This window comes from Oryctolagus cuniculus, chromosome 8, assembly GCF_051225735.1.
Source record: "Oryctolagus cuniculus isolate XC-2025 breed Fujian yellow rabbit chromosome 8, ASM5122573v1, whole genome shotgun sequence".
NCBI classification, from domain to species: Eukaryota; Metazoa; Chordata; class Mammalia; order Lagomorpha; family Leporidae; genus Oryctolagus; species Oryctolagus cuniculus.
The window spans coordinates 116991030-117012185 of NC_142874.1; the positions used below are offsets into that span (position 1 = coordinate 116991030).

Genomic DNA, 21156 nt, shown 5'->3' on the forward strand with positions numbered 1-21156 from the left:
TTGTAACTGATGGCTCGAAGTCCCTCTACAAGTGTCTCAAATAGGGAGGTTAAATCTGGTCTGAAATGACAAGTAAACCTCTAACTAGGTTTTAGCTCGCTGAGGTAACTGCTCAAAATCCAAAAGAATTTGTTTTACAGCCGATTTTTCTGTGATGACAGATTAGTATAATCTCCTTGACCCTATATTTAACTGTCCTTCTATGACTGATTTCTTGTAAAATTTTACATTACCATTAATGTTTTATGGCTAGAAATATTTAAAAGTTTTTTTTTAAGGGTTACAACCTTTATTAAAAGTAAATGTAGTATAATATGTTACAGGGGCACATGGTGCCAATTTTATTTGCAGATACAGTATTCCAACTCAAGTTTATAAGTTACACCTTGGCCACAGCCTTGGCTAAGTCTTGAACCAGTGAAAGTTTTTTTTTTTAAATGATTTGTTGGGGCTGGCGCTGTGGTGTAGCGGGTAAAGCTGCTGCCTGCAGTAATGGCATCCTATATGGGCACTGGTTTGAGTCCTGGCTGCTCTTCTTCCAACCCAGCTCTCTGCTAATGACCTGGGAAAGCAGTAGAAGATGGCCCCTGCACCCACATGGGAGACCCAGAAGAAGCTCCTGGCTTTGGATTGGCACAGCTCTGGCCATTGCGGACATCTGGGGAGTAAACCGGTGGATGGAAGACCTCTCTCTCTCTCTCTCTGCCTCTCTGTAACTTTGCCTTCAAATAAATAAATAAATCTTTCAAAAAGTGATTTATTTATTTGAAAGGTAGAATAAGAGAGATAGACATATCTTATATCCTCTGGTTCACTCCCCAAAGGCTGCCACAGCTGGGACTAGTCCAGGTAGAAGCCAAGAGCCCAGAGCTCCATCCGGTCCTCCTATATGGGTGACAGGGCCTAGGCACTTGGACCATCTTCCACTACCTTCCCAGGCACATTAGCAGGGAGCTGGATCGGAAGCAGAGCAGCCAGAACTCAAATCCTGGTGTTGATACGGGATGCTGGTGTTAATAGCTCACTGCACCACAACACTGGCCCCTACAAGTATGTATTTTTAGAAGAGTTGTCAGTTTGGAACAGGTGTGAAATCCAAGTATTTTTGACAACTACCTATGGTGCATCACCAGCTGTCCTGAATTATTTCCCTGGGTTGGAAAGAGACCATTTCTATGTAATAATAACCTCAGCATCCAACATGAAACTTTTCTGCTTTCCAAACTACACACAGAAGATAAAACCTATGAGGGTACTTTAAAGAGTCTTTGAAAAATAGAATGAAGAGATAAATTTTGGTGCAAAAATTTTGAAATCCATATATCCATTTTCAGAAAATAATATGCACTTTCCATGAAATTGTTGAAGTCCTCCTATATATACCCAGGGGAAGGAAATGTTAAATATTTATACAAAAGACTGCACCAGATGGTCGCTATACCCACAATACCTTGATTTAGAGGATTTGGGGGACTCTACTGTGTTCAAAGGACTTAGATCCCCTTAGTTGGTGGACCTCATCTTCTACCTGCAAACTGGTAGCTGAAGTGCTCCAGGAACAAACAGGGGTGGGAGTAACACCCTCAGACAAGCCCCGGGAGCACCCACCTGAAAGTCAGCAGTCACAGAGCCCCCACAGACGTCAATCAACTCGGTCATGTCATAGTAGGCGTCAAAGGTCCACACGCAGCTCTTCAGGTTGAGGTGCTTGTAGAGCTGGATGGTCTTCAGCTCTCGCACGCTGGGGTCAAACTGGAAGGGGCGGTCATAGCCAGGACCCAGGGCGGTGCTGTCATAGGCCACGTCGTCCAGGAACCCTGCCTCTGCCAGGGAAGGAAGGGCAAGCAATGGTGACTCGGTCCGTGGATGCCCAGAAGCAGGGTGGGATGAACGGATGCATCCTAGTGATGTGGAGAGAGCTGTCCTCCATCTGAGACTCAGAGTAACCCAGGGCATGCAATGCATGCTGTGAATGGGAGAGGAGTTTGTGGAGTGCTTGTGAGCTGCCCCTGTTAATGTTAAATGCAGGCCGCTGCGGTGGGCATTGTGGCAACAAGGCTTGGGTGCTGGCATCCCATTTGCTCAAGCGCTGGTTCAAGTTCTGGCTGCCGTGCTTCTGATCCAGCTCCCTGCTAATGTGCCTGGGAAGTGGCCGATGATGGCTCAAGTACTTGGGCTCCTGCCACCCATGTGGGGACTGGGATGGAGTTCTTGGTTCCTGGCTTTGGCCTGGCTCAGCCCTGGCTGTTGTAGCCATTTGGGGAGTGAACCAGTGGATGGAAGACCTCTTTTTCCAATTGCTCCCATCCCTTCCCTCCTAACTCTTAATTAAATAAATCTTAGAAAAAACAAAGGAGGCCTCTACCTCTAAGAGACTGCAGGAACCTGGAGAGAAAAGGTAGACAAATGATTCCATGAAATCAGCAGAACTCGGAACCCACTGAAACTGCTTGTTGGACCTGGCAAGCCTGTCCTGGGTTTCATGGTCAGCCCCAAAGGAATGAACTAACTCTACACCCATTGATGAATTTTATTTTAAAAAAGACAAATTTATTATCTGATTCCCTCCTGTCCCTCCTATGGTTTTTGAATTCTTGCAAAAAAAAAAAAAAGAGGCTTAATTTAGCATTAATGAGTAGATAGCTCACTAATGTGCTTCACTAAACCTCACCTGCTACAGGCAAAAATTATTGCATCAAATGCTGCCAAGCAAGTGAGCTGTTCTAAATTATGGAAGACCTTTCTGCAGGGGAGAGATGGGTACAGATGCATGTTTAAATGGCTAGGGTTCTAATTTTTTTTTTTAAGATTGATTGATTTGAAAGGCAGTGTGAGAAGGAAAGACAGGGAGCAAGGTCTTCTGTCTGCTGGTACATCCCCCAAATGACTGCAGTGACCAGGCTGGGGCAGGCTGAAGCCAGGAACCAGGAGCTGCTTCTTGGTCTCCCAAGTGGGTGAGGGGCTCAAGGACTTGGGCCATCTTTGCTTGCTTTCCCAGGTGTATCAGCAGGGAGCTTGATGGGAAGTGGAGTAGCCAAAACTCAAACTGGTGCCCTTTTGGGATGCTAGTGCTGCAGGCTGTGGCTTTAACCTGCTGCATCACAGGGCCAGCCCCTGACCCTACTGGGAGTTTCAGAAGAGTGTAGAGTTTCAGAAAAGTTCATGCATTTCTCAGAATGCTGGACACCAATAATCCCACCTTTTGCCTAAAGGGACTAAATGCTTCACTAACCTGTGGTGAATGGAAATACTTCAAGTAGGAGAGGTACAAAGTTTCGGTCTTTAAACATAGTATGTTTCTTCCACTAGCTACATATGTGGGCCCATTAAACTTTCATGTGTAGCTCAATGATTTAAGAATAATTTATACTCAACTAATTTCTACTGTATAAAGAGACCATCACTCCCCAAAGTGATGCTTAATGAATATGAAAGAGCATATGAGTGCATTTCTGCCTTCAAAAACACTGTTAAATGATTCATCTGCTGTGAAGGGGGGAAGCAAACATTTACCATGCACTTGCTAAGGTAAATGGAAACGGACAGGATTCTTTGTACAGTAAAATGTCTGCTTGGCAGACACAGAGAAGCGCTGTCTCAGCTGTCGGCTCCTGCAGTCTGCGGCAGCTGCAGAGCGGGCGGCTCGGCCCAAGGTCAGGTGCTCGCTAGGACAAGTGGGCTATAAAGACTTAGAAGAAGCACAGATCTTCTGAGAGGTCCAGCTGACTGGCTCTGGCAGCCACACTGCAGCTTGATTTCTCACTCTGCCCGGTCCTGCTTCCTCCCCTGCCCTGCAACTGGGGTGATCCCTAATAACCACTATGCACTCCAAACTCTTATCCTGTAGTCCCTAACATCTGCACTTGGGCTTTCCCAAGAGGATGCTATAATGGGATTTTAGGGCAGATCTAAGCATGCTCACTACAGGGGAGGGAAAGAACTAGAAATGCAGCATGGTAGGCACTTTAAAAATGTCAGGCATGGAATCCTCAGCCTGATTGGTACAAGTGTGACCTTCGTGCTGTGGAGGTAACACAACAGAGCTCAGGGAAGTCAAGGTGTTTTCTTCAGTGGTACAGGCTGCGGAACAAGGATTTGAGTCTAAGTCTGCTGCCAAAGACTTCGTGATTTCCTGTCCACTTTGCAGTCTGAACTGCCTGTATTTAGGTGCTGGCCAAGTAGGACAACCACCAACATGCATATTTTGAGGACCAGAAACCATGCAAAGCAGAGTTCTTGCTTAGCTCTACTTGGAAAGTCACTGCACTGGACTGGCATGGGGGAACCAGCAAGGAACTCACGCTTACCTGAGATACCTCTGAGGTCGTGGGTGGTGACTAAGTTGGAGCAGACATGCTGGTGCCTGTAGATGGACTCGGATAACAGGAAGTGCAAGTTGTGCAGTGGCATGGTGGACACGAGGGGCAGCATTCCGTCCTGGTGTGGGATCTGCACCGAGATGTGGATCCTAGATGAGAAGGGCAGAGAGGAGTGTTTAGCTGCACGCTGTGCACAGTAGGCTGCACTTCTCACCAACACATCTGGCTGCACCAATGAATCCAGCAGTTTTTTCCCCCCGAAGCTTTCTGTGTAGGATTTCTCTCTGAATGTGAGAGTGCAAGATGTGTTCCTAGAGTTGATTCCTGTCCTGCCCCATGGATCCACCAGACTCAAGACGGAGAGCGATTGGGAATCATTGTTTTTTTTTTTTTTTTTTTCTTTCTGTGCAAGAAAATATTTTCTCCTAACCATGCATTACTTGAGAGCTTTCTTTTGCTCTAAGAGGAAGCTTTGCTTTTTTTTTTAGGAGTGAGTGATGAGACAGGTGCTGGCTCCCTACTCTATCACAGTGAATGTATGTGGAATTTGGGTAGAGTTGAGACTTTTTTTTCATAGTGTTTTTTTTTTTTTTTTTCTCACTGATCCAAAGCCAGGAGCAGAGTACTTCCTCCTGGTCTCCCATGCGGGTGCAGGGACTCAAGCACTTGGGCCATCCTCCGCTGCCCTTCAGGGCCACAGCAGAGCTGGACTGGAAGAGGAGCAACCGGGACTAGAACCTGGGGTGCCAGTGCTGCAGGTGGAGGATTAGCCAAGTGAGCCACGGCGCTGGCCAGAGACTTTTTTTTTAAGTATTTTGGTAAAAAAGATACCATTGAGCCAATTCTAAGGCCAATTTCTGCACCCAGACAAATATCCTAGCACTTACAGCACTGTACTACTCACACTGTTTCTCCCTCAGAGAGAGCCACTTTCTCTCTCCTCCCTCCAAGTCCCATCAACACCTCCTAGGGCCCTTGCTGGCATTAATCTGCAAACCCAGCTCCTGTGATCCATATCCCTGTGCACTTTGGTGGCCTTTGAATCGGGAGGTCTGTAACTTATTTCTATTGCCTGCTGTTTCTTGTGTGTTTTAAGACTCTGTTTATTCTGCCTCCCCACTATGAGGACAAGGACCATTTCCTTCATTTCGTTGCTCTCTCTAGTGCGTATAGTACACAATTCTAAATAAAATATGAACTTAATAAATATTGGTTAAGACTGCGGCATAACAGAACTGTACTTATGGGATGCATTCTTTTTCACGGTACAAGTTCACATTTTCAGCTTGTTTATGGAGAATGTGTTATGAGTTTACACAGTGTGTCTCTCTGAGCAAACAGGTACATGTCTAAGAGCAAGCAGAATCCTGGATGTGAAGAGGATGGCCCATTCTCTAGGAAGTGGTCAGTGAGTGCACTGAGGACTTCTGTTACTGCTCCTTAACAAAAATAAATTTTTTTTTCTATTTGAAAAAAAGGATTTGCATGTTCTTGAACCCACATTCAAACCTATTTTTTCCCCTTGAAAAGGAACCATTTTTCTGAACTCAGTTGCCCATAAAAGTATGCATTAAATGCTGTTGGGTTTAACGAGCATGTAGAGAAGACATGTATCCATCTCCCATCTAACTCATGAAGCACAAGAAAAGTCCAGTGATTTATAGTATTTACAGTGTTACTACTTACTTGTCTAGTAGATGTTTGGTGAATGCCTCTTGGGTGCCAACAGGCACTGTGCTAGGTAGAGGAGATGCAAAATACATACTTCTGGTCCCTTCCCTTTAGGTCCTACCATATGCTGTGGGCACAGAGCAGCAATGTGGGTGCTACAGCAGCCAGGAGGAGGAGCCTCCAAATTAAATTGGAAATTACAGAAGTGTCCCTAGAAGACACGTTCTGAGCAAGGTGTCGTAGGATGATGGGATTTACCTACAGCAAGGGAAAGGGAGTATCAGAGATTTGGAGTTGGGGAGAACAGTGTAGAAGGGTCAGCCTAAAAGTTTGAAGCCATTGGGAAGTTCCATGTTAAGCTGTGTGGCTGGAAAGGATTATGTGAGGGAAATGAGGTTGGGGAGACAGGCTAGGGTCCAGACCTCGAAAGTGTTTTTATCATTCATTCATTGATATGGCAGCAATCACTGAAGCCTCCCACCCGGGCAGCTCCCCACGTGTCAGCCCACACTGTCATGGTGGAAGGCACCACCTGCCTGACCTGTTTGGATGCTCCTTGTGTTTGACATCCAGGTATTTCAAAGTTGCGATGAAGGACTGAGCCTGGAAGCCTCTGGCTGTCCCAGCCACCACTGGGGTGTGGCAGATTGCACTGTCTGTTCCGATGGTCACAATGTTGCTCCTTAGGGGGGTCCCCACGTGGCCCACCTTGTCCACAGCTTTTGCCACACAACGCACGTGGAACCTCCGGCTGAAGTAAATGCTATCCAGGACCTACCAAGGAGAATAAAGCATTTCAGACTTGCATAAATGACAAGAGCAGACTCTTATACTGCATTTTCCTATCTGATACAGGAAACTCCTACTACCTAGTAATCCGTGAGGGCCCTTCATCTTTCCACCCATCCACCCAACACCCATCTGTCTATGTACTCACCCATTCATTCTATAATCACTGACTATCGAGCATGAACCAGAGCCTGGGATAGAGCAGTGAGTATTTATAGCCAAAAAAGGCAGACAGACAATAAGCCAACTCAATAGACATTGGGAAAAAACCAAGCTCCTGGTTACCAGCAACAGTATGGCTCTTTGTATGCATTTAGTTCAGCATAAGGAATGCCAGACTATTTTCCAGATCTTCCAGCAAGACTGGCTGGCCTCTGAGTCACTGTTGCTGAGAGCCTGGTGTGGACAGACAGTGGTGAGATGCCTCCGTCCCAGGACTTATTTCTCATCCCTTCGTTTCCCTTGCCTCAGCTGAAGAGTTGCAATAACGCATCGTCTTCAAGCTGAGAACTTGGCCTCTGATGCCTCCTGGCCCCTGCTGCTCTTTCTACAGTTCCCAAAGATGCAGAAGCTACACGAATGCCTAACTCAATCAACACAGAGGCCATGTAGTCTCCCCAGGACTCTTCAGGTAGTATGTGTGCACACACATACACAAAGGGGTGTATGTAACAAGAAAAATCAGTTCTGTGTGCCTGAGCCCTCCCACAATGCAATCACACAAACCTTATAATCTGTACCCTTGAAAACAATTTTCACTCAAGTCCATTAAAAATTAAAACAGATTTTCTCATTAAACTTTTTTAAAAAATTAGCTGCTATTTATTTATACATAGACTTAGTCCAAAAGGCATTGAAGGCATCCTGTAAAAATGCACACAGCACCTTGGTAACCGTTCTGTGCTTTGGTTGAATAAGCAGTCCCCACCACGTGCCATCAATGTGCTGGCCACCTGGGGATGTATACAAATGGGGCAGAAGCCTGGATGCTCATCCTTCAGGAGTTTATAGCCTAGTGCTTCCTGAATGACTGAAAATACGTGAAAAGAACAGGGACCACTAATGTGGCTGCCTGCAGTCTGACTCACTGTATCATCTACAAGTCATATCTGTCCATCGCTTTGAAAAGTGGTCAGTGGAAGAAGCTGAGATTGAGACAAGAGAGGGCAAGTAACCTCTTAACGCCACATAGGTGAAAACAGAATCAGGACTTGTAAGCAGGTCTTCTGACTAATAATGCAGTTTTTTCTACTATACTAACTTATCTTTACACAAGGGTGTTTCCAGAAAGTTCATGGAAAAGGGAATGAAAAAACTTTATTTTGGAACAAAAAAATTTGAAATCCATGCATAGTTTTTCATAATATGGATTCTCCATGAACATTGTCAACACTTTCCTTATACACAAGAATAAAAAGACTGGGGTGGGCAGTGTGGCACAGCAGGCTAAACCATTGGCTCTGACGCTGGTATCCCATGTCAGAATGCTGCTTGGAGTACAGGCTGCTCTGCTTCCAATCCAGCTCCCTGCTAATGTGCTTGGGATGGCAAAGGAATATGGCCTAAGTGCTTGGGCCCCCTCCACTTGTGTGGGAGACCCTGCCAAAGTTCCTGGCTCCTGGCTTCAGCCTGGCCCAAACCTGGCTGTTGTGGTCACTTGGGAAGTGAACCAGCAGATGGATGATCTCTCATTCACTCTGCCTTTCATATGAAATCGTTTTTTAAAAAGATTAAAATGGACCATCTGTATACTTGCATTTTTACATTCCAAATGTCATGGGGGCCTTAAGGAAACTGACAGTCTGAGCAAGGACAATGGGGGTTCTCTTCATCCCCACCCAGACCCACTCCCCAGACCTACCATGTGGTTGACACTGGTGAACGGCGTGTTGTCAGTGACGGTCTCAAAGGGCGACCGGGCCCCATTGCCATCCGTGGGGGTGGCCACTTCCCAGCTGAACTGCACAGATGTCTGATTGATGCCTGCCTCGCTGCAGCGCTCCTTCATGATAGCGTATCGGGGGAAGTGAGGGTCACAGGGGGTGACACAGACCAGGGGGTAGCCTGGAGAGGGCGACTTCTTGGCTCCATCCTTGGAGACCTCTTCCACATGGTCATAGTCAGCAAGGGTGACCACCTGCCAAAGAGCAACCAAGCTTCAAGCCAGGTGGAGTATCTGAAAGGTCAGAGAACAAAGGCTTCCCGCCCCCATAGAGACTCAAGATCTCTAACTTCTAGGGGTTCTTCAAGATGGCAACCATAGTTTTTACAGTTCTTTATAAGCCACCCCTAAAAGATGCTGTAATTCTTGAAGGGTGGTGGAGATGATTCTACTGCCTGAGCTGAAAGCTTTATTGTCCTATTACTCATATTCCTGAATCAGCCCTGCCTCTCATGGGAAAAATAATTTTCCTGCACACAGGAGCCAAAGCTCTTCATGAATGGCAACCGATAGCTTAAAGTTGCATTAATTTATTAATGGTAAGCAGTTGCACATTTGGCACCACATTGTGGTCAAATAAAAATCACATTTTAAAATAGTCCTTGTCGTCTAATACATGAGACTTGTCAGGGGAGGTTACAAGGTTTCTTCTGGCTACTTCACTATTATGGGTTAGATTTTCCTTGACAACCTCCAGGTATTTTCCTCTTCATTGCAAAGCCAGTACATTCATTCTGTCATCCCAAACTGGGAAGCAGCTTACTACAGTTCTGCTGATACTTAATTCTCTATGTGTGGTGGGTATACAGGATAATAGATATGAGGTAGCATTACCCTCTTACTGTGCCAGCTCCCACCAAAGAAAGGAGATCAAGTGCATTGTACTTTCCACCTTTAACAGACTAAGGTATCCACGTGGTTTGATCTTGGTCTTGTATCAGAACAGTCTGACACCCTCAGCCCTACTGACATCTGTGGCCTGTCATTCTTTTTGACGTGGGATCTGCCCTGTGCTCTGTAGGCTGTCCAGCAGACTCCCTGTTTTCTACCAATGCTAGTGGCATCCAGCGTGACTCGTGGCAACCAAAGATGTCTCCAGACACTGCCAAATGTCCTCTGTGTGTGAGGGTGGGGTGGGGTGGGTGGTAAAGGGTGCACCTGCTGGTGTCTGAGAATCACTGGGCTAAACTAACAAAGAATTAGAGCATTTGAAGGCTCACTCCCTTGAGTTCTTATCTGCTATAGTGAATATGTGGTGATATATACCACTATATAAATCAGTGAACACATAGAAGCAGCAATCCTTCAGGGCAGGCAACTCACAATGGGTGGTGCTGGCAGTATGAGGCTTCCTGCTGCCTCCTGGTCTAGAATTGTCACCGTGGCAGTGGTCACGTCCCCAAGTACTGCTTCCACCGGGTCATCTGGACCGAGGACTAGAGAGAACGATTCGTGCCACTCCCGGTCTTCGTTGGACAGGATCTCGACTTTAAAAAAGATATGATCCACACCTTCATCAAAGACAGGAGAAAAAGAGAGCAGGCGCCTTCTTAGGGGATGCATCCGAGAGTGGGCAGGTTGGCCCTGCAAGGACATCACATACAAATACCCCCTTTCCTTCCAGAGGTTTTCTCTAACTGCAGTGCTGCTAATTATGTTCGCCCCATCTCAAAAGAGGAATCTGTCTTCCAGACCAAATTCCACCTGTGGTGGAGGCTCCAGGTTGCAGATTTACTATGAAGCACCATATGAGGATTAATGGCCCCTGCCTGACACTGGCTGGCAGTAATAAAAATCTGTGATCCAAAGTACACTTCATCCTGGTTATGACTTTTCTTTTTGCTTAATTTTTCTTTCTCCTTACATGTATGCATGAGCTCCCGTGTTGTTGGCACCCTTCAAAGCTGTCCCCTGAGAAGCAGCAGCACAGAGTCCACCTCCCAGACCAGTGATAACACGCTAGGTTGGTGGCCAGGTAGGGGAAGGGTTCCTGCTCTCGAAATCGCCCTCCTTTTCTGTGGAATGATGCTCTGAAGGTGCAGCTATCCCAGGCAGTAGTTAAGGTCCCCTTCCTCCACTCCCACAGACATCTGGGCCAGGTTGCTCCTAGCCCTGGCTTCCTCTAGATCCTTATGCAGAAAGGAGAAGGTAATGAGACTTGACATAGAGGTGCTTTGCACAGGTGGGAGAAGGGCATCTAGCTTTCCAGCAGACATCACACAGACACACAAGTGATGGAGCTAAATGCCTTTTAAAGCTCAAATGAGGCCAAAGAGGTGCACAGGGCCCCTCTACCCATGGCTTGCATCATTTCTGAGGGAGTCCTCTTCTCCTTTTCCCTGCCAGGATGTCTCTCCTAACGCTCTTGCCAGCTGCCAGCTAGAGGACAAATGGTCAGGATCTACACCAGTCTTTTACCTTCACAGTGCTCCAGAAGGTTCTGGGGAAAAAACCACATACAATTCAACCCTTTCCTGTCTCCTTCCATCCGTTGAATTAATATGGTAGATGGTTAAGTGGCTAATTTTGACCTGAATACCATCCTTCTCTCTTCATTGCCTCACCTCTCTCTCTCTCCCTCGGAGAAACTTTTTGTGGAAAGCCCATAACCACGTATCCCATTTCCTGGCAGATGTTAAACCACTTGAGTACAGGCACTGTACCTTCCAGATTGCTGTGTTCTCTGATGGACTCAGCACAGTGCTCTTTGAACAAATATTTGAATGATCTGTGTGTGTGTATTTAAAACCAGGTGTTCCTGTCATTCAATCAAATCCTTTTAAATGAACCAAAATGTCCAGCATGTTCTGAAGTAAGGGTCCTATTATTTTTCCATATCATTTCTACTAACTAAAAATTTTACTTACAATCTCAAATATGTGCTTAATAAATGCTTTATGCTATTGGGACTATTGTTTTCCATGAACTAGAGCCCACAGATTGGGGTTGACATTCAATTACCAGGATTGAACTTCAAGACTCGGCTCTTTGGGTAATAATCCACACCAGACTGGGCAGACCCATCACGTGTGCTACAGCGAATCTTGGAGGTCCTGTTCTGATCCCCTCTGCGGATCACCTTGATGTTGAGAATTGCAATGGCATCTGGTCCTGCAGGTTCCCGGACTTGATATGCAGCTTCTTCAAACTCTATGGTGGGGGCTGAGGAAACACAGTTAGGGACAGGAGAGCGGGTTAGAATAGTACAAAGGGGGCGTGGTGTAGCAGGTAAAGCTGCCACCTGCAGTGCTGGCTTCCCATATGGGCTCTGGTTCAAGACCCGGCTGCTCCACTTCTGATCCAGCCCTCTGCTATGGCCTTGGAAAGCAGAAGATGGCCCAAGTCCTTGGGCCCCTGTACCCACGTGGGAGACCTGGAAGAAGCTCCTGGCTTGACCTCACTCTCTGTCTGCCTCCTCTCTCTGTGTGTAATTCTGACTCTCATATAAATAAGTAAATCTTAAAAAAATAATAAAAAAAGAACAGCACAAAGGATCCAGACTCCTGTGAAAACCCCTCATAATAACAAGAAGAAATTGTTCCCATTAGTTAACAATATAGGCAAAAGGGCTTGCAGTCACAAAAATCAATCTGTATTTACCGCTAGGCAATGCATTAGCAACAGGCATTACCTGTGATCTTGTAGGAATTTTCTCGCACATCTCTCTCTATTAAAAACTATATAATGGGGGCAATACTTATACAGATCCTGAAATGCATAGAGTCCAAGTTTCCATCTTGGTATTCTAGCTCACAGAATGTTTTTAAATTTGTACAACTTTTCAAGGGAATGAGACATAGTAGGCCCCTCATAAACAGCTATTGACTGATAACATCCAGCAACTTTTCATTTATGGGACAGGAATTTCTACGGTTTATAATTTATCTCATTTACATATATTCAAAGTTGCTAAATTCATCTCTCATCGCTGGCCTTTTAGATGCCTCTCCTCCCTTCCCCAGTGCCTAACTTCTCATGCTACTTACATAAGTATGGGTAGTTTTAGTGAATGGCTATAGTGATAACTTAAGAGCACAAGACCACCTCATACAATCTGGTTTAAGGTAATATTCTTATTGCTAGGAAATGATCACTCATACTATGTTACTTTTTACAAAAAGTTCAAAGCATATGGAAGGGCAGGAGAGTGGTGGTGGTAGTAGAGATAAAAATCTGGGAAAATTGAGAGCAGTTACAAACTGTATACCATTTTTAGTACATCACTGAATATTACAGCTGTTTTTAATCTCTGTTTCCCTTTCAGGAAGACAAATCTTTCCAATTGTAGAAGATGTCTCGTTTGAGACTTTACAGTTTTTAGTGAGAAGGCGCTCTCTGAAATCTAAGATGTTTACTGTAGCTGTGAATTTGTTACTTTTCTGAGCCTCCGTTGTGTTTCTGTGTTCTGGGAGAGGTTCAACTGAGGATCTGTTTCTTAGGGTAAAGGACTAATTTAATCTCAAGGCTGGCTTTTCTTATTTTACCTGATGTCCATGTTAGTTACAGATTTCTCACTAGAAATGCTTAGGGTCTCACTGACTTGGGACTGGTGTTGTGGTACAGTAGGGTAAGCCAGTGTTGGCGACACTGGCATCCCACATCAGAGTGCTGGTTCAGGTCTCTGCTCAAGACCATTCTGCTTCCAATCCAGCTCCCTGATGATATGGCTTGGAAGGCAGAAGACAGCTCAAGTGCTTGGGCCCCTGTGACCCATATGGGAGACAAGGATAGAGTTCCTGGCTGCTGGCTCTTCATAGATGGATGCTATCTCTATGTCTCTTTCTCCCTCTCAGTCACTCTGCCTTTCAAGTAAGTAAATTTTTTTTTTTTTTTAAGAATCTCATTGACTCAGAGTAGTTAAGCATGCAGCTTCTAGAATGGGATAAAATGTGGTTCGCATCCAGTTTTGCCTAGTGCTGTGTATCTGAGAGTGCAAATGAATTAACTATGCTGAGGTTCAGCTTTTTGACCTATAATACAGGGACAACAGCACCTACTTCAAGAAAATACTGCCAGGATTAAATGAACAGTGATATAATATGCTTAACATAAGTCTTGGAATTACAATAAATATTCAAAACTGTTATACTATTTATAATTTTATCCATTAACTCATCAAAATATTTATTTGAGTAAAATCATTTGTCCTGTGAAACAGTTTTTGTTTCCTGGATGCTGAGGTCATTCTTTGCTAACATCTGACTCCAGAATTTGAAGTTTTTTTGTTTGTTTTTTTTGTTTTTTGGTTGATGTTTAGGCCAGTAGGCTAAATCAATGAGAGAGAAAAAAGCTGAGAAATTGTGAGGAAGTGGACTTTTCCGAAAAGGTAGCAGTGTTTTAATGAGTTCATTGGATTCAGTTGCTGCTGATTGTACTTCCTGCTCCTGAGTATAGTGACTGAGTTTTCATTCTTTCTTTGCCTTAGTGCATCTGTCCTAGCTTTTAACCATATTCATCATTATGATGTGGCCCTGCGGTAGGGAATAATGAGATAAAACCTCCCAGGAGCTTACCGGAGCCCTATAGAGAGTAATCATTTGCAGCTAACATTTGATACAAATATTCAGAGATTATCAGTAGGCATTTTATAGTGCATCACTACTGATGACATTGTCTTATCCCAGCAACCCAAGCGTAACTAAGGGCAGTTTCACGTGTTACCATCTTCATCGTTGGATATGGTGATGGTGGCCATGTTATTCTTTCCGACTCTAGCTCCACTCCAGTGGTTTCCAAGAGGGTGGCCAAGGTAGACCTTGAACTGCTCCTCTGGCTCAAACATGGAGTCATCATGGATGTAGACAGTACAGTTCTTCACCTAGAGCCAGTGGCACAAATAGGTTAACATTCGCTGCAAGATGTCAGTAACCCACCTGATTTTTCTAGAAAATTGCTTCTTTTAGCATCAAAGAACACACATTCAAAATGATTCAAACAATTTTGTTCATAAAACAGAATGTTTAAAATTCGACAGTTCATGCCTCAGTGCCACCTCCCTATGTGGCAAGAATTGTATTTAGATACACTTAACAATTCTGATGTCTTGGTGATGACTTCCAAAAACCAAAGAGCAATATGAGAAACAGTGACTTGATCAGCTCTTGTCCTGACAGTTGATGTACAATGTAATACTTTATCCATTTTAGTATTTTTTTTGTTCTAGTACCATTGGTTGAACTCTGTGATTTACACACAATTATTCTTAGGTGTTTAAATTTTAACTGAAAAGTGATCCCTGTTAGGAATTTGGAAAACATTATGTTGAGTGAAATAAGCCAATTCCAAAGGGACAAATACCACTTGTTCTCCTTGATAGGTGACAACTAACTGAGCACCAAAAAGGAAATCTGTTAAAGTGAAATGAACACTATGAGAAACGGTGACTTGATCAGCCCTCACCCTGACTGTTGATGAGCAGCTTAATATGTTATCCCTCTTAGTATTTTTTTTGTTTGTTCTACTTAATACTTTTGGTTGAATACTGTAATCAATACACAATTCTTCTTAAGTGCTGAAACTTAACTGAAAAGTGATCACTGTTAAATATAAGAGTGGGAATAAGGAGGGAAGAGATGTGCAATTCGGGACATGCTCAAGCTGACTTACCTCAAACAGCAGAGTTAGAAACATACCAGGGGATTTGAATTCAATCCCATCGAGGTGGCATGTACCAATGCCATCTCACTAGTCCCAGTGATCAATTTCTGTTCACAGTTGATCATAATGATAGGACTAAGAACCAAAGGGATCACATAAACAAGACTAGTGTCTGCAAATACTAGCTGATAGAATCAAAAAGGGAGAGAATGATCCAACATGGGAAGTGAGATACACAGCAGACCCATAGAATGGCAGATGTCCTAAACAGCACTCTGGCCTCAGAATCAGCCCTTAAGGCATGTGGATCTGGCTGAAATGCCCATGAGAGTTTTTCAGGCATGGAAAGCCAAGACACTCTGGGGAAAAACAAAAACAAAAACAAACCCTAAATGAAAGATCTCCGTGAGTGAGTTCCCAGTGGAAAGAATGGGTCAAAGAAGGAGGTACCTTTCTCTGAAGGGAGGAGAGAACTTCCACTTTGACCATGGCCTTGTCTAAATATGATCAGAGTTGGTGAACTCAGGGTGCTTCCATAGCCTTGGCAGCTCATGACAAGAGCCTAGGGTGATTACTGAAGCCATAAACAAGAGTGTCAATTTGTTAAGTCATCAACAAGAGTCACTGTGCACTTACTCCTCCTGTAGGATCTTTGTCCTTAGTGTGCTGTACATTGAGATTTAATGCTATAACTAGTACTCAAACAGTATTTTTCACTTTATGTTTCTGTGTGGGAGCAAACTGTTGAAATCTTTACTTAATGTATGCTAAACTGATCTTCTGTATATAAAGAGAATTGAAAATGTATCTTGATGTGAATGGAAGGGGAGAGGGAGTGGATAAGGGGAGGGTTGCGGGTTGGAGGGAAGTTATGGGGGGGAAGCCATTGTAATCCATATTCTGTACTTTGGAAATTTATATTCATTAAATAAAAGTTAAAAAAAGAAAAAAAAGAAAAAGAAAAGACAAAGAGCAATAAGGCAAACATCTAAAGACACATGTGAAATATTTATGTGCTTTTCTACATTTTGTCTGCGCTACTTAATACTTTTGCACATGTTGTAATAGCTAGATTTCTGATGATCAGTGTTTAACATACTGATTAGACTTCTAGAGAGCTGAGTAATGTTTGTATTCCTCTGTAAAAATTAAGTAATCTTATAGGGAACTTTGAAAGGCTTTGTGTCAGGTTGAAGATATCTTTAAAAGTTAAAGAACTCTGAAAGCTGAGGACAAATGGTATGAAAACTGAAAACTGCAAAGTATTGTAATCCCAATCCTTATTTGATGACAACAAAGCAAGTGTTTGTCAAACTGATTATTCTCTACTGAGGACTGTATTTTCAAGGAAGTGTAATTAGAGTCACAGCATTCTACATAGCAGCCTCTATTCTGGAATCATGTAATACCAACTGGAATACTTTCAGTTGGGCCCTTTTGGACCTCTCTCCTATCATATTAAAAGGGCTATATGGGGGCTGGCACTGTGGCATAGTAGGTTAAGCCTCTTCTTGCAGTGCTGTCATCCCATGTGGGCACTGGTTGGAGTCCTGGCTGCTCCATTGGAAGTGGAGCTCCCTGCTAATGGCCTGGGAATGCAGCAGAGGATGGCCCAAGTGCTTGGGCCCCTGGACCCATGTGGGAGACCCAGAAGAGGCTCATGGCTCCTGGCTTCAGATCAGCCCAGCTCTGGGCATTGCAGCCATTTAGGGATTGAACCAGCTGATGGAAGACCTCTTTCTCTTTCTCTCTCAATCTGTAACTCTGCCTTTCAAATAAATAAAAAACCTTTAGAAATATACAAATGGCTTAGTAAAACAGTAAAAGAAATTAAAAGACTTACCATAATTTCATAAATTAAAAATCATACATAGAAAATAATTATTTTTAGGAACAAATATAAATCAAGAGATAACACTTTAAACACAATAGGCTGGGCAGGCAGTCGGACTGGAGAACTGGTGTAAAATAAAGCAGACAAAAATAATAGTAGGACCTTGTACTGACCAGTGAGGACTGTGCACTTGAACCAGGGATGGCATTGAGTCAGTCTTCTGAAACTGGGATTCAGAGAAGGGCAGATGGGTTTCTTATTCAGCATATACTTTTGATGCACACAGAATTTGCAGAGGTTTCAGGCTTTGGTTCAATCGTATTTACGATGCAACCGTAGTTAGTGATGAGTTTCTCAGGAGTTCCTATGTCCCTATGCCTGACTTTTCATGTACATTGCCAGGAGAATACCCCATTGACTTGAATCTGCTCAACTGCTGCCTATTTGGTCCTGTACTAGGATGTATGTCACCCTGGGTCAGGGACCCAGATAGTAGAGGACTGTCTCTTCCTCTCTCAGTAACATCAGCAGTCTGTGTTTATTTCTAACATAGATTACAAGGAAGCCTCATCCATTTGATTCTGCTAAGTTCCGAAAGTGTTACCCAAGACCTTAACCTTCCCAGCTAAACAAATCTATACAAGGGAACTACCTAAAGTTTGTGGAAAAATTGAAATAAAAAATAAGCCTATTTTGGTCCAAAACTTTTTGAAATCCATGCACATTAATTTCATGTGTATTTTCATGAAATTTTGAAGGCTCCTCACATATATCTTTGGTTGTAAGTTGGAGACAAGATAGAATGGAATAGATAACATTATTACAAAGGTTATTTAGCAAGGACATTCTGAGAATGCTTAGAACTGGTCTAAAGTGCCATGGATAGGCACAGGGAACAGGAAGACGGGATTCCCGTCTGAGGCCACCACAAATCACTTACCTTCTCCCCTTTCAGAAATGTGATCCGGGAAGAGTCTGCATTTCTTCTCTCCTCAAAATCCTCCATGACCTGAGCCGTGTGGCTCTGAGTATAGCACCTCACGGACGACTCATAGCTCAGGTCTCCACTCCGGATGATAGGAACGTGCAGGACGCCCTCCTTCTCCTTCACCAGGAGCAGATCCTTGCCAAACTGCATGCTGGGCACTGGGTGAGCAGAGGGTGGCGTCATTAGTGGGAGACAGAGGGATGCAGTGGCCGCGAGAGGGCTGCACTGCAGGAGCAGGTTGACAGATCGCGGGCAGCAAGGCATGGCTGTCGCTCTCAGGACAAGGGAACTGCTTCACTGTGAGGGCAGTTCCAATGAAATGGATTAAGTCAATTGCGCCTGTCTTTGCTCAGCCTCATCGCAGGCAGGCAGGCAATACAAGTAAAGAAATGGGTCAGGTGTGAGAAAAATTGTGATGGTGATTTGGATACTCGAAAGAGTTCGCTTTCTTCCTAGGCAACAATAAAGCCAATAGCAGTGCAAGTCTGATGACAAATGGCCACTCACATGGGCCTTGCGTCCAGGGAAACAACAGGGAGGAGTGAGGACCCTGGCCAAGGAAAAAGAGCCGGCTCTGTTCAGAGCCGCCAGTCTTTTGTTGCAAAGCTTATTTTCCAACAAAGTCAGAGATGTGCATTTTTCCCTTGTATTTTTCTCCTGCATTTACAAATAACAACCGAATAAAATAGTAAGGAGAAATTCCACAGAAGGCAAAATTGTATGGACCAAACAAGACATAACCACAGGCTGGATCTGGCCAGTGGGTGCCTAGTCCGTGGCTGCTGCTGTAGTGTTACCTCTTCTTCTATAACTCATGGCCTCATATAATTGTAATGAGATAATGTATGCAGGATACTCAGTACAGCATCTGCCCATGGAAGGCAACTCACGTTTTGCAAAGAATTAGGATATGATGGTTTGTATTTCCTCCCTAACTCTACCTTCTAGACAGGAAGGATCCTTTTTTAGACTTCTTTATTTCCTATAATTTCTATTATAATGTTCTACATTAAAATACATCCCCAAGACTAACATTTTGTTGACTTCTGATTATTAATTTCTTCACAATCAATGCCAAGAGTCATGTCCAAGTCTCCTGAGGTAGAATTAGCCATTGGGATGGCAGGAAGCTGACCCGAAAACATAACCACCAATTTCTTGGCCACCTCCTGGTTGTGCCCTGCCAAACCTGAGGAGAAGGAACCAGAAGCGGCTGGTGCGAGCACCCGAGCACTCTGCAAGCCAGTCTGTTGAAAGCTCTGTTTGCCTCCTGCCCACTCCTGTTCCCACCTGTTGGCTCAAGAAAAATGGAAACCATCGCATCCCCTGAATGAAGCCAAAGAGTTACCAATTATTACTAAAGAAAAAGCCAGAAGTGCCTCTAAAAAGCACACCTAAAGGAAAATGTACAACGTGGGCTTTAAGCCCAGCCCTGGGGTCTGGAATCCAGTGAAATGCTGTTAAAGGCAGGAGCAATGAAAGGATGCTGGTTGCTAGGGAAAGGGCCAAGGGTTGGAGGAACGAGGTTAGAAGTTAAAGCGCTACTATTTAGCTCTGTCCTGACTTAATCAGCCCCATGGCCATCTTGCATTATAAAATACTCCTTTCCCCCCTCTTGAACAAGATACCATCCCGTCTATCTCTGTGCATGAAAAGAAAAAAAGAGAAAGAGAAGAGAGTGGCGCCTCCCACAGTCGGCTTCCCAGAAGCGATGCCTGTGTGTAAGGAGGCTGCAGTGCCTTGAGAGGCTGAGGGAAGAGAAGGTGTGCACTACAAGGTGTGTGCAGCCGCAGATCCACGCGTGTAGTGCTTTCATTCGAGCTTGTATTCACACCACTCTCTCTACAACCCTTTAAGGAATACAGTCCTCAGGAAGGGATAGCCCTGGCTCTGGGAGTCAGTTTCCCCTGACCGCCCAGCCTCTCTCTTTCTATACTGATGGAGTGCATAAAAATGAAACAGATGACCCACGAAAGGCACAGGGGCTTACATATTCACTGATGGTTGGCACCTCTCTCTGAAAAGTTAACACACATGACCCATTTATAGTTATCTTTTAATTTCTGTAAGTCTCCATCCCAAAATAGACTGTGGGACTCTGCTCTTCATTACTCTGTAGACAACACAATGCTGAGCACCAGCGCAGGCACAGAAAATGTTCTATACACACGCTCGTCCTGCTCGCTTTCTCCATAACTGACAAAATGAACGTAAACACCCGTGCCTGGAATGCAGTGGCCTCTTCAGGAGCAATGGTTGGCCCAGAGATTTAGAACGCCTGCCCCTGGCTCTTCCAAGCTAATGAGTAGGTATGACACCATTGCATACATGGGGCTGTAGTGGCAACAGGGCCATTCTTATCCTGCCCAGCTGGCCTTACTCTCACACACACTGGAGTCTAATTGTGGGTATCATGGCAGAAGACAAAGGTGAGAAACGGGAAAACAGGCTGAGATGAGCTACTGAGTTGACTTATGGTCCTACAACCAGCCCAGTGGAAAAAAGATGAAAAGAGCTAAGCATACTCCAGAAGGCTGAAAGTGGACTTGCTAAGGATTGTGAGTTCCGGTAAGCCCAGCCATACAGCGGGCAGTGGTCTGCTAGGCTCCGGTATGGAAAGTTAGCATGGTAAGACACGGAAACAGAAGATGGACTTGGAGGAGGCTTGAGTTCCAACTCTGGCCCATCACTCCCTCGTCATGTGATCTTACACAGGTTACTCCATCTCAGTTTCACGAATTGCAGGTCTGGTGTGAAGATTAGAGATTAAGTAGGCAAAGCTCTTCCACACTAGAATGTGCATCCTGAAGGGACGCAAAAGTTAGTTGTTACTGGGAGGAAGGGTAAATGAAAGTAGAAAGCGCAGTGCCTCAGGGGAGCAGGGGCTGGGATTCTTCTCTGGGATACACTCTTGACCGGCACCCCATTGCAGACGCTTACCTGAAAGATGAGAAGTGTTTTGTTTAACATTTTCTTTTCTGTTTGTACTCCCAATGCCCATCAATAAATAGACTCA

General features: G+C 44.5%; 1 protein-coding gene across 2 annotated transcripts in view; it reads right to left on the bottom strand.

Moving 5' to 3' along the window:
* Positions 1 to 21156, bottom strand: part of FRAS1 (Fraser extracellular matrix complex subunit 1) — a 491248-nt gene that overhangs the window by 32419 nt on the left and 437673 nt on the right. For both annotated transcript variants that reach the window (XM_051820195.3, XM_051820194.3), the window contains 8 exons: positions 18093 to 18298; positions 14383 to 14539; positions 11683 to 11883; positions 10045 to 10232; positions 8641 to 8916; positions 6532 to 6764; positions 4308 to 4468; positions 1609 to 1823 (listed from right to left, as the gene is read on the bottom strand). In XM_051820195.3, the coding sequence (XP_051676155.3) occupies positions 1609 to 1823; positions 4308 to 4468; positions 6532 to 6764; positions 8641 to 8916; positions 10045 to 10232; positions 11683 to 11883; positions 14383 to 14539; positions 18093 to 18298 (1637 nt within the window). The remainder of the gene's footprint in view (positions 1 to 1608; positions 1824 to 4307; positions 4469 to 6531; positions 6765 to 8640; positions 8917 to 10044; positions 10233 to 11682; positions 11884 to 14382; positions 14540 to 18092; positions 18299 to 21156) is intronic.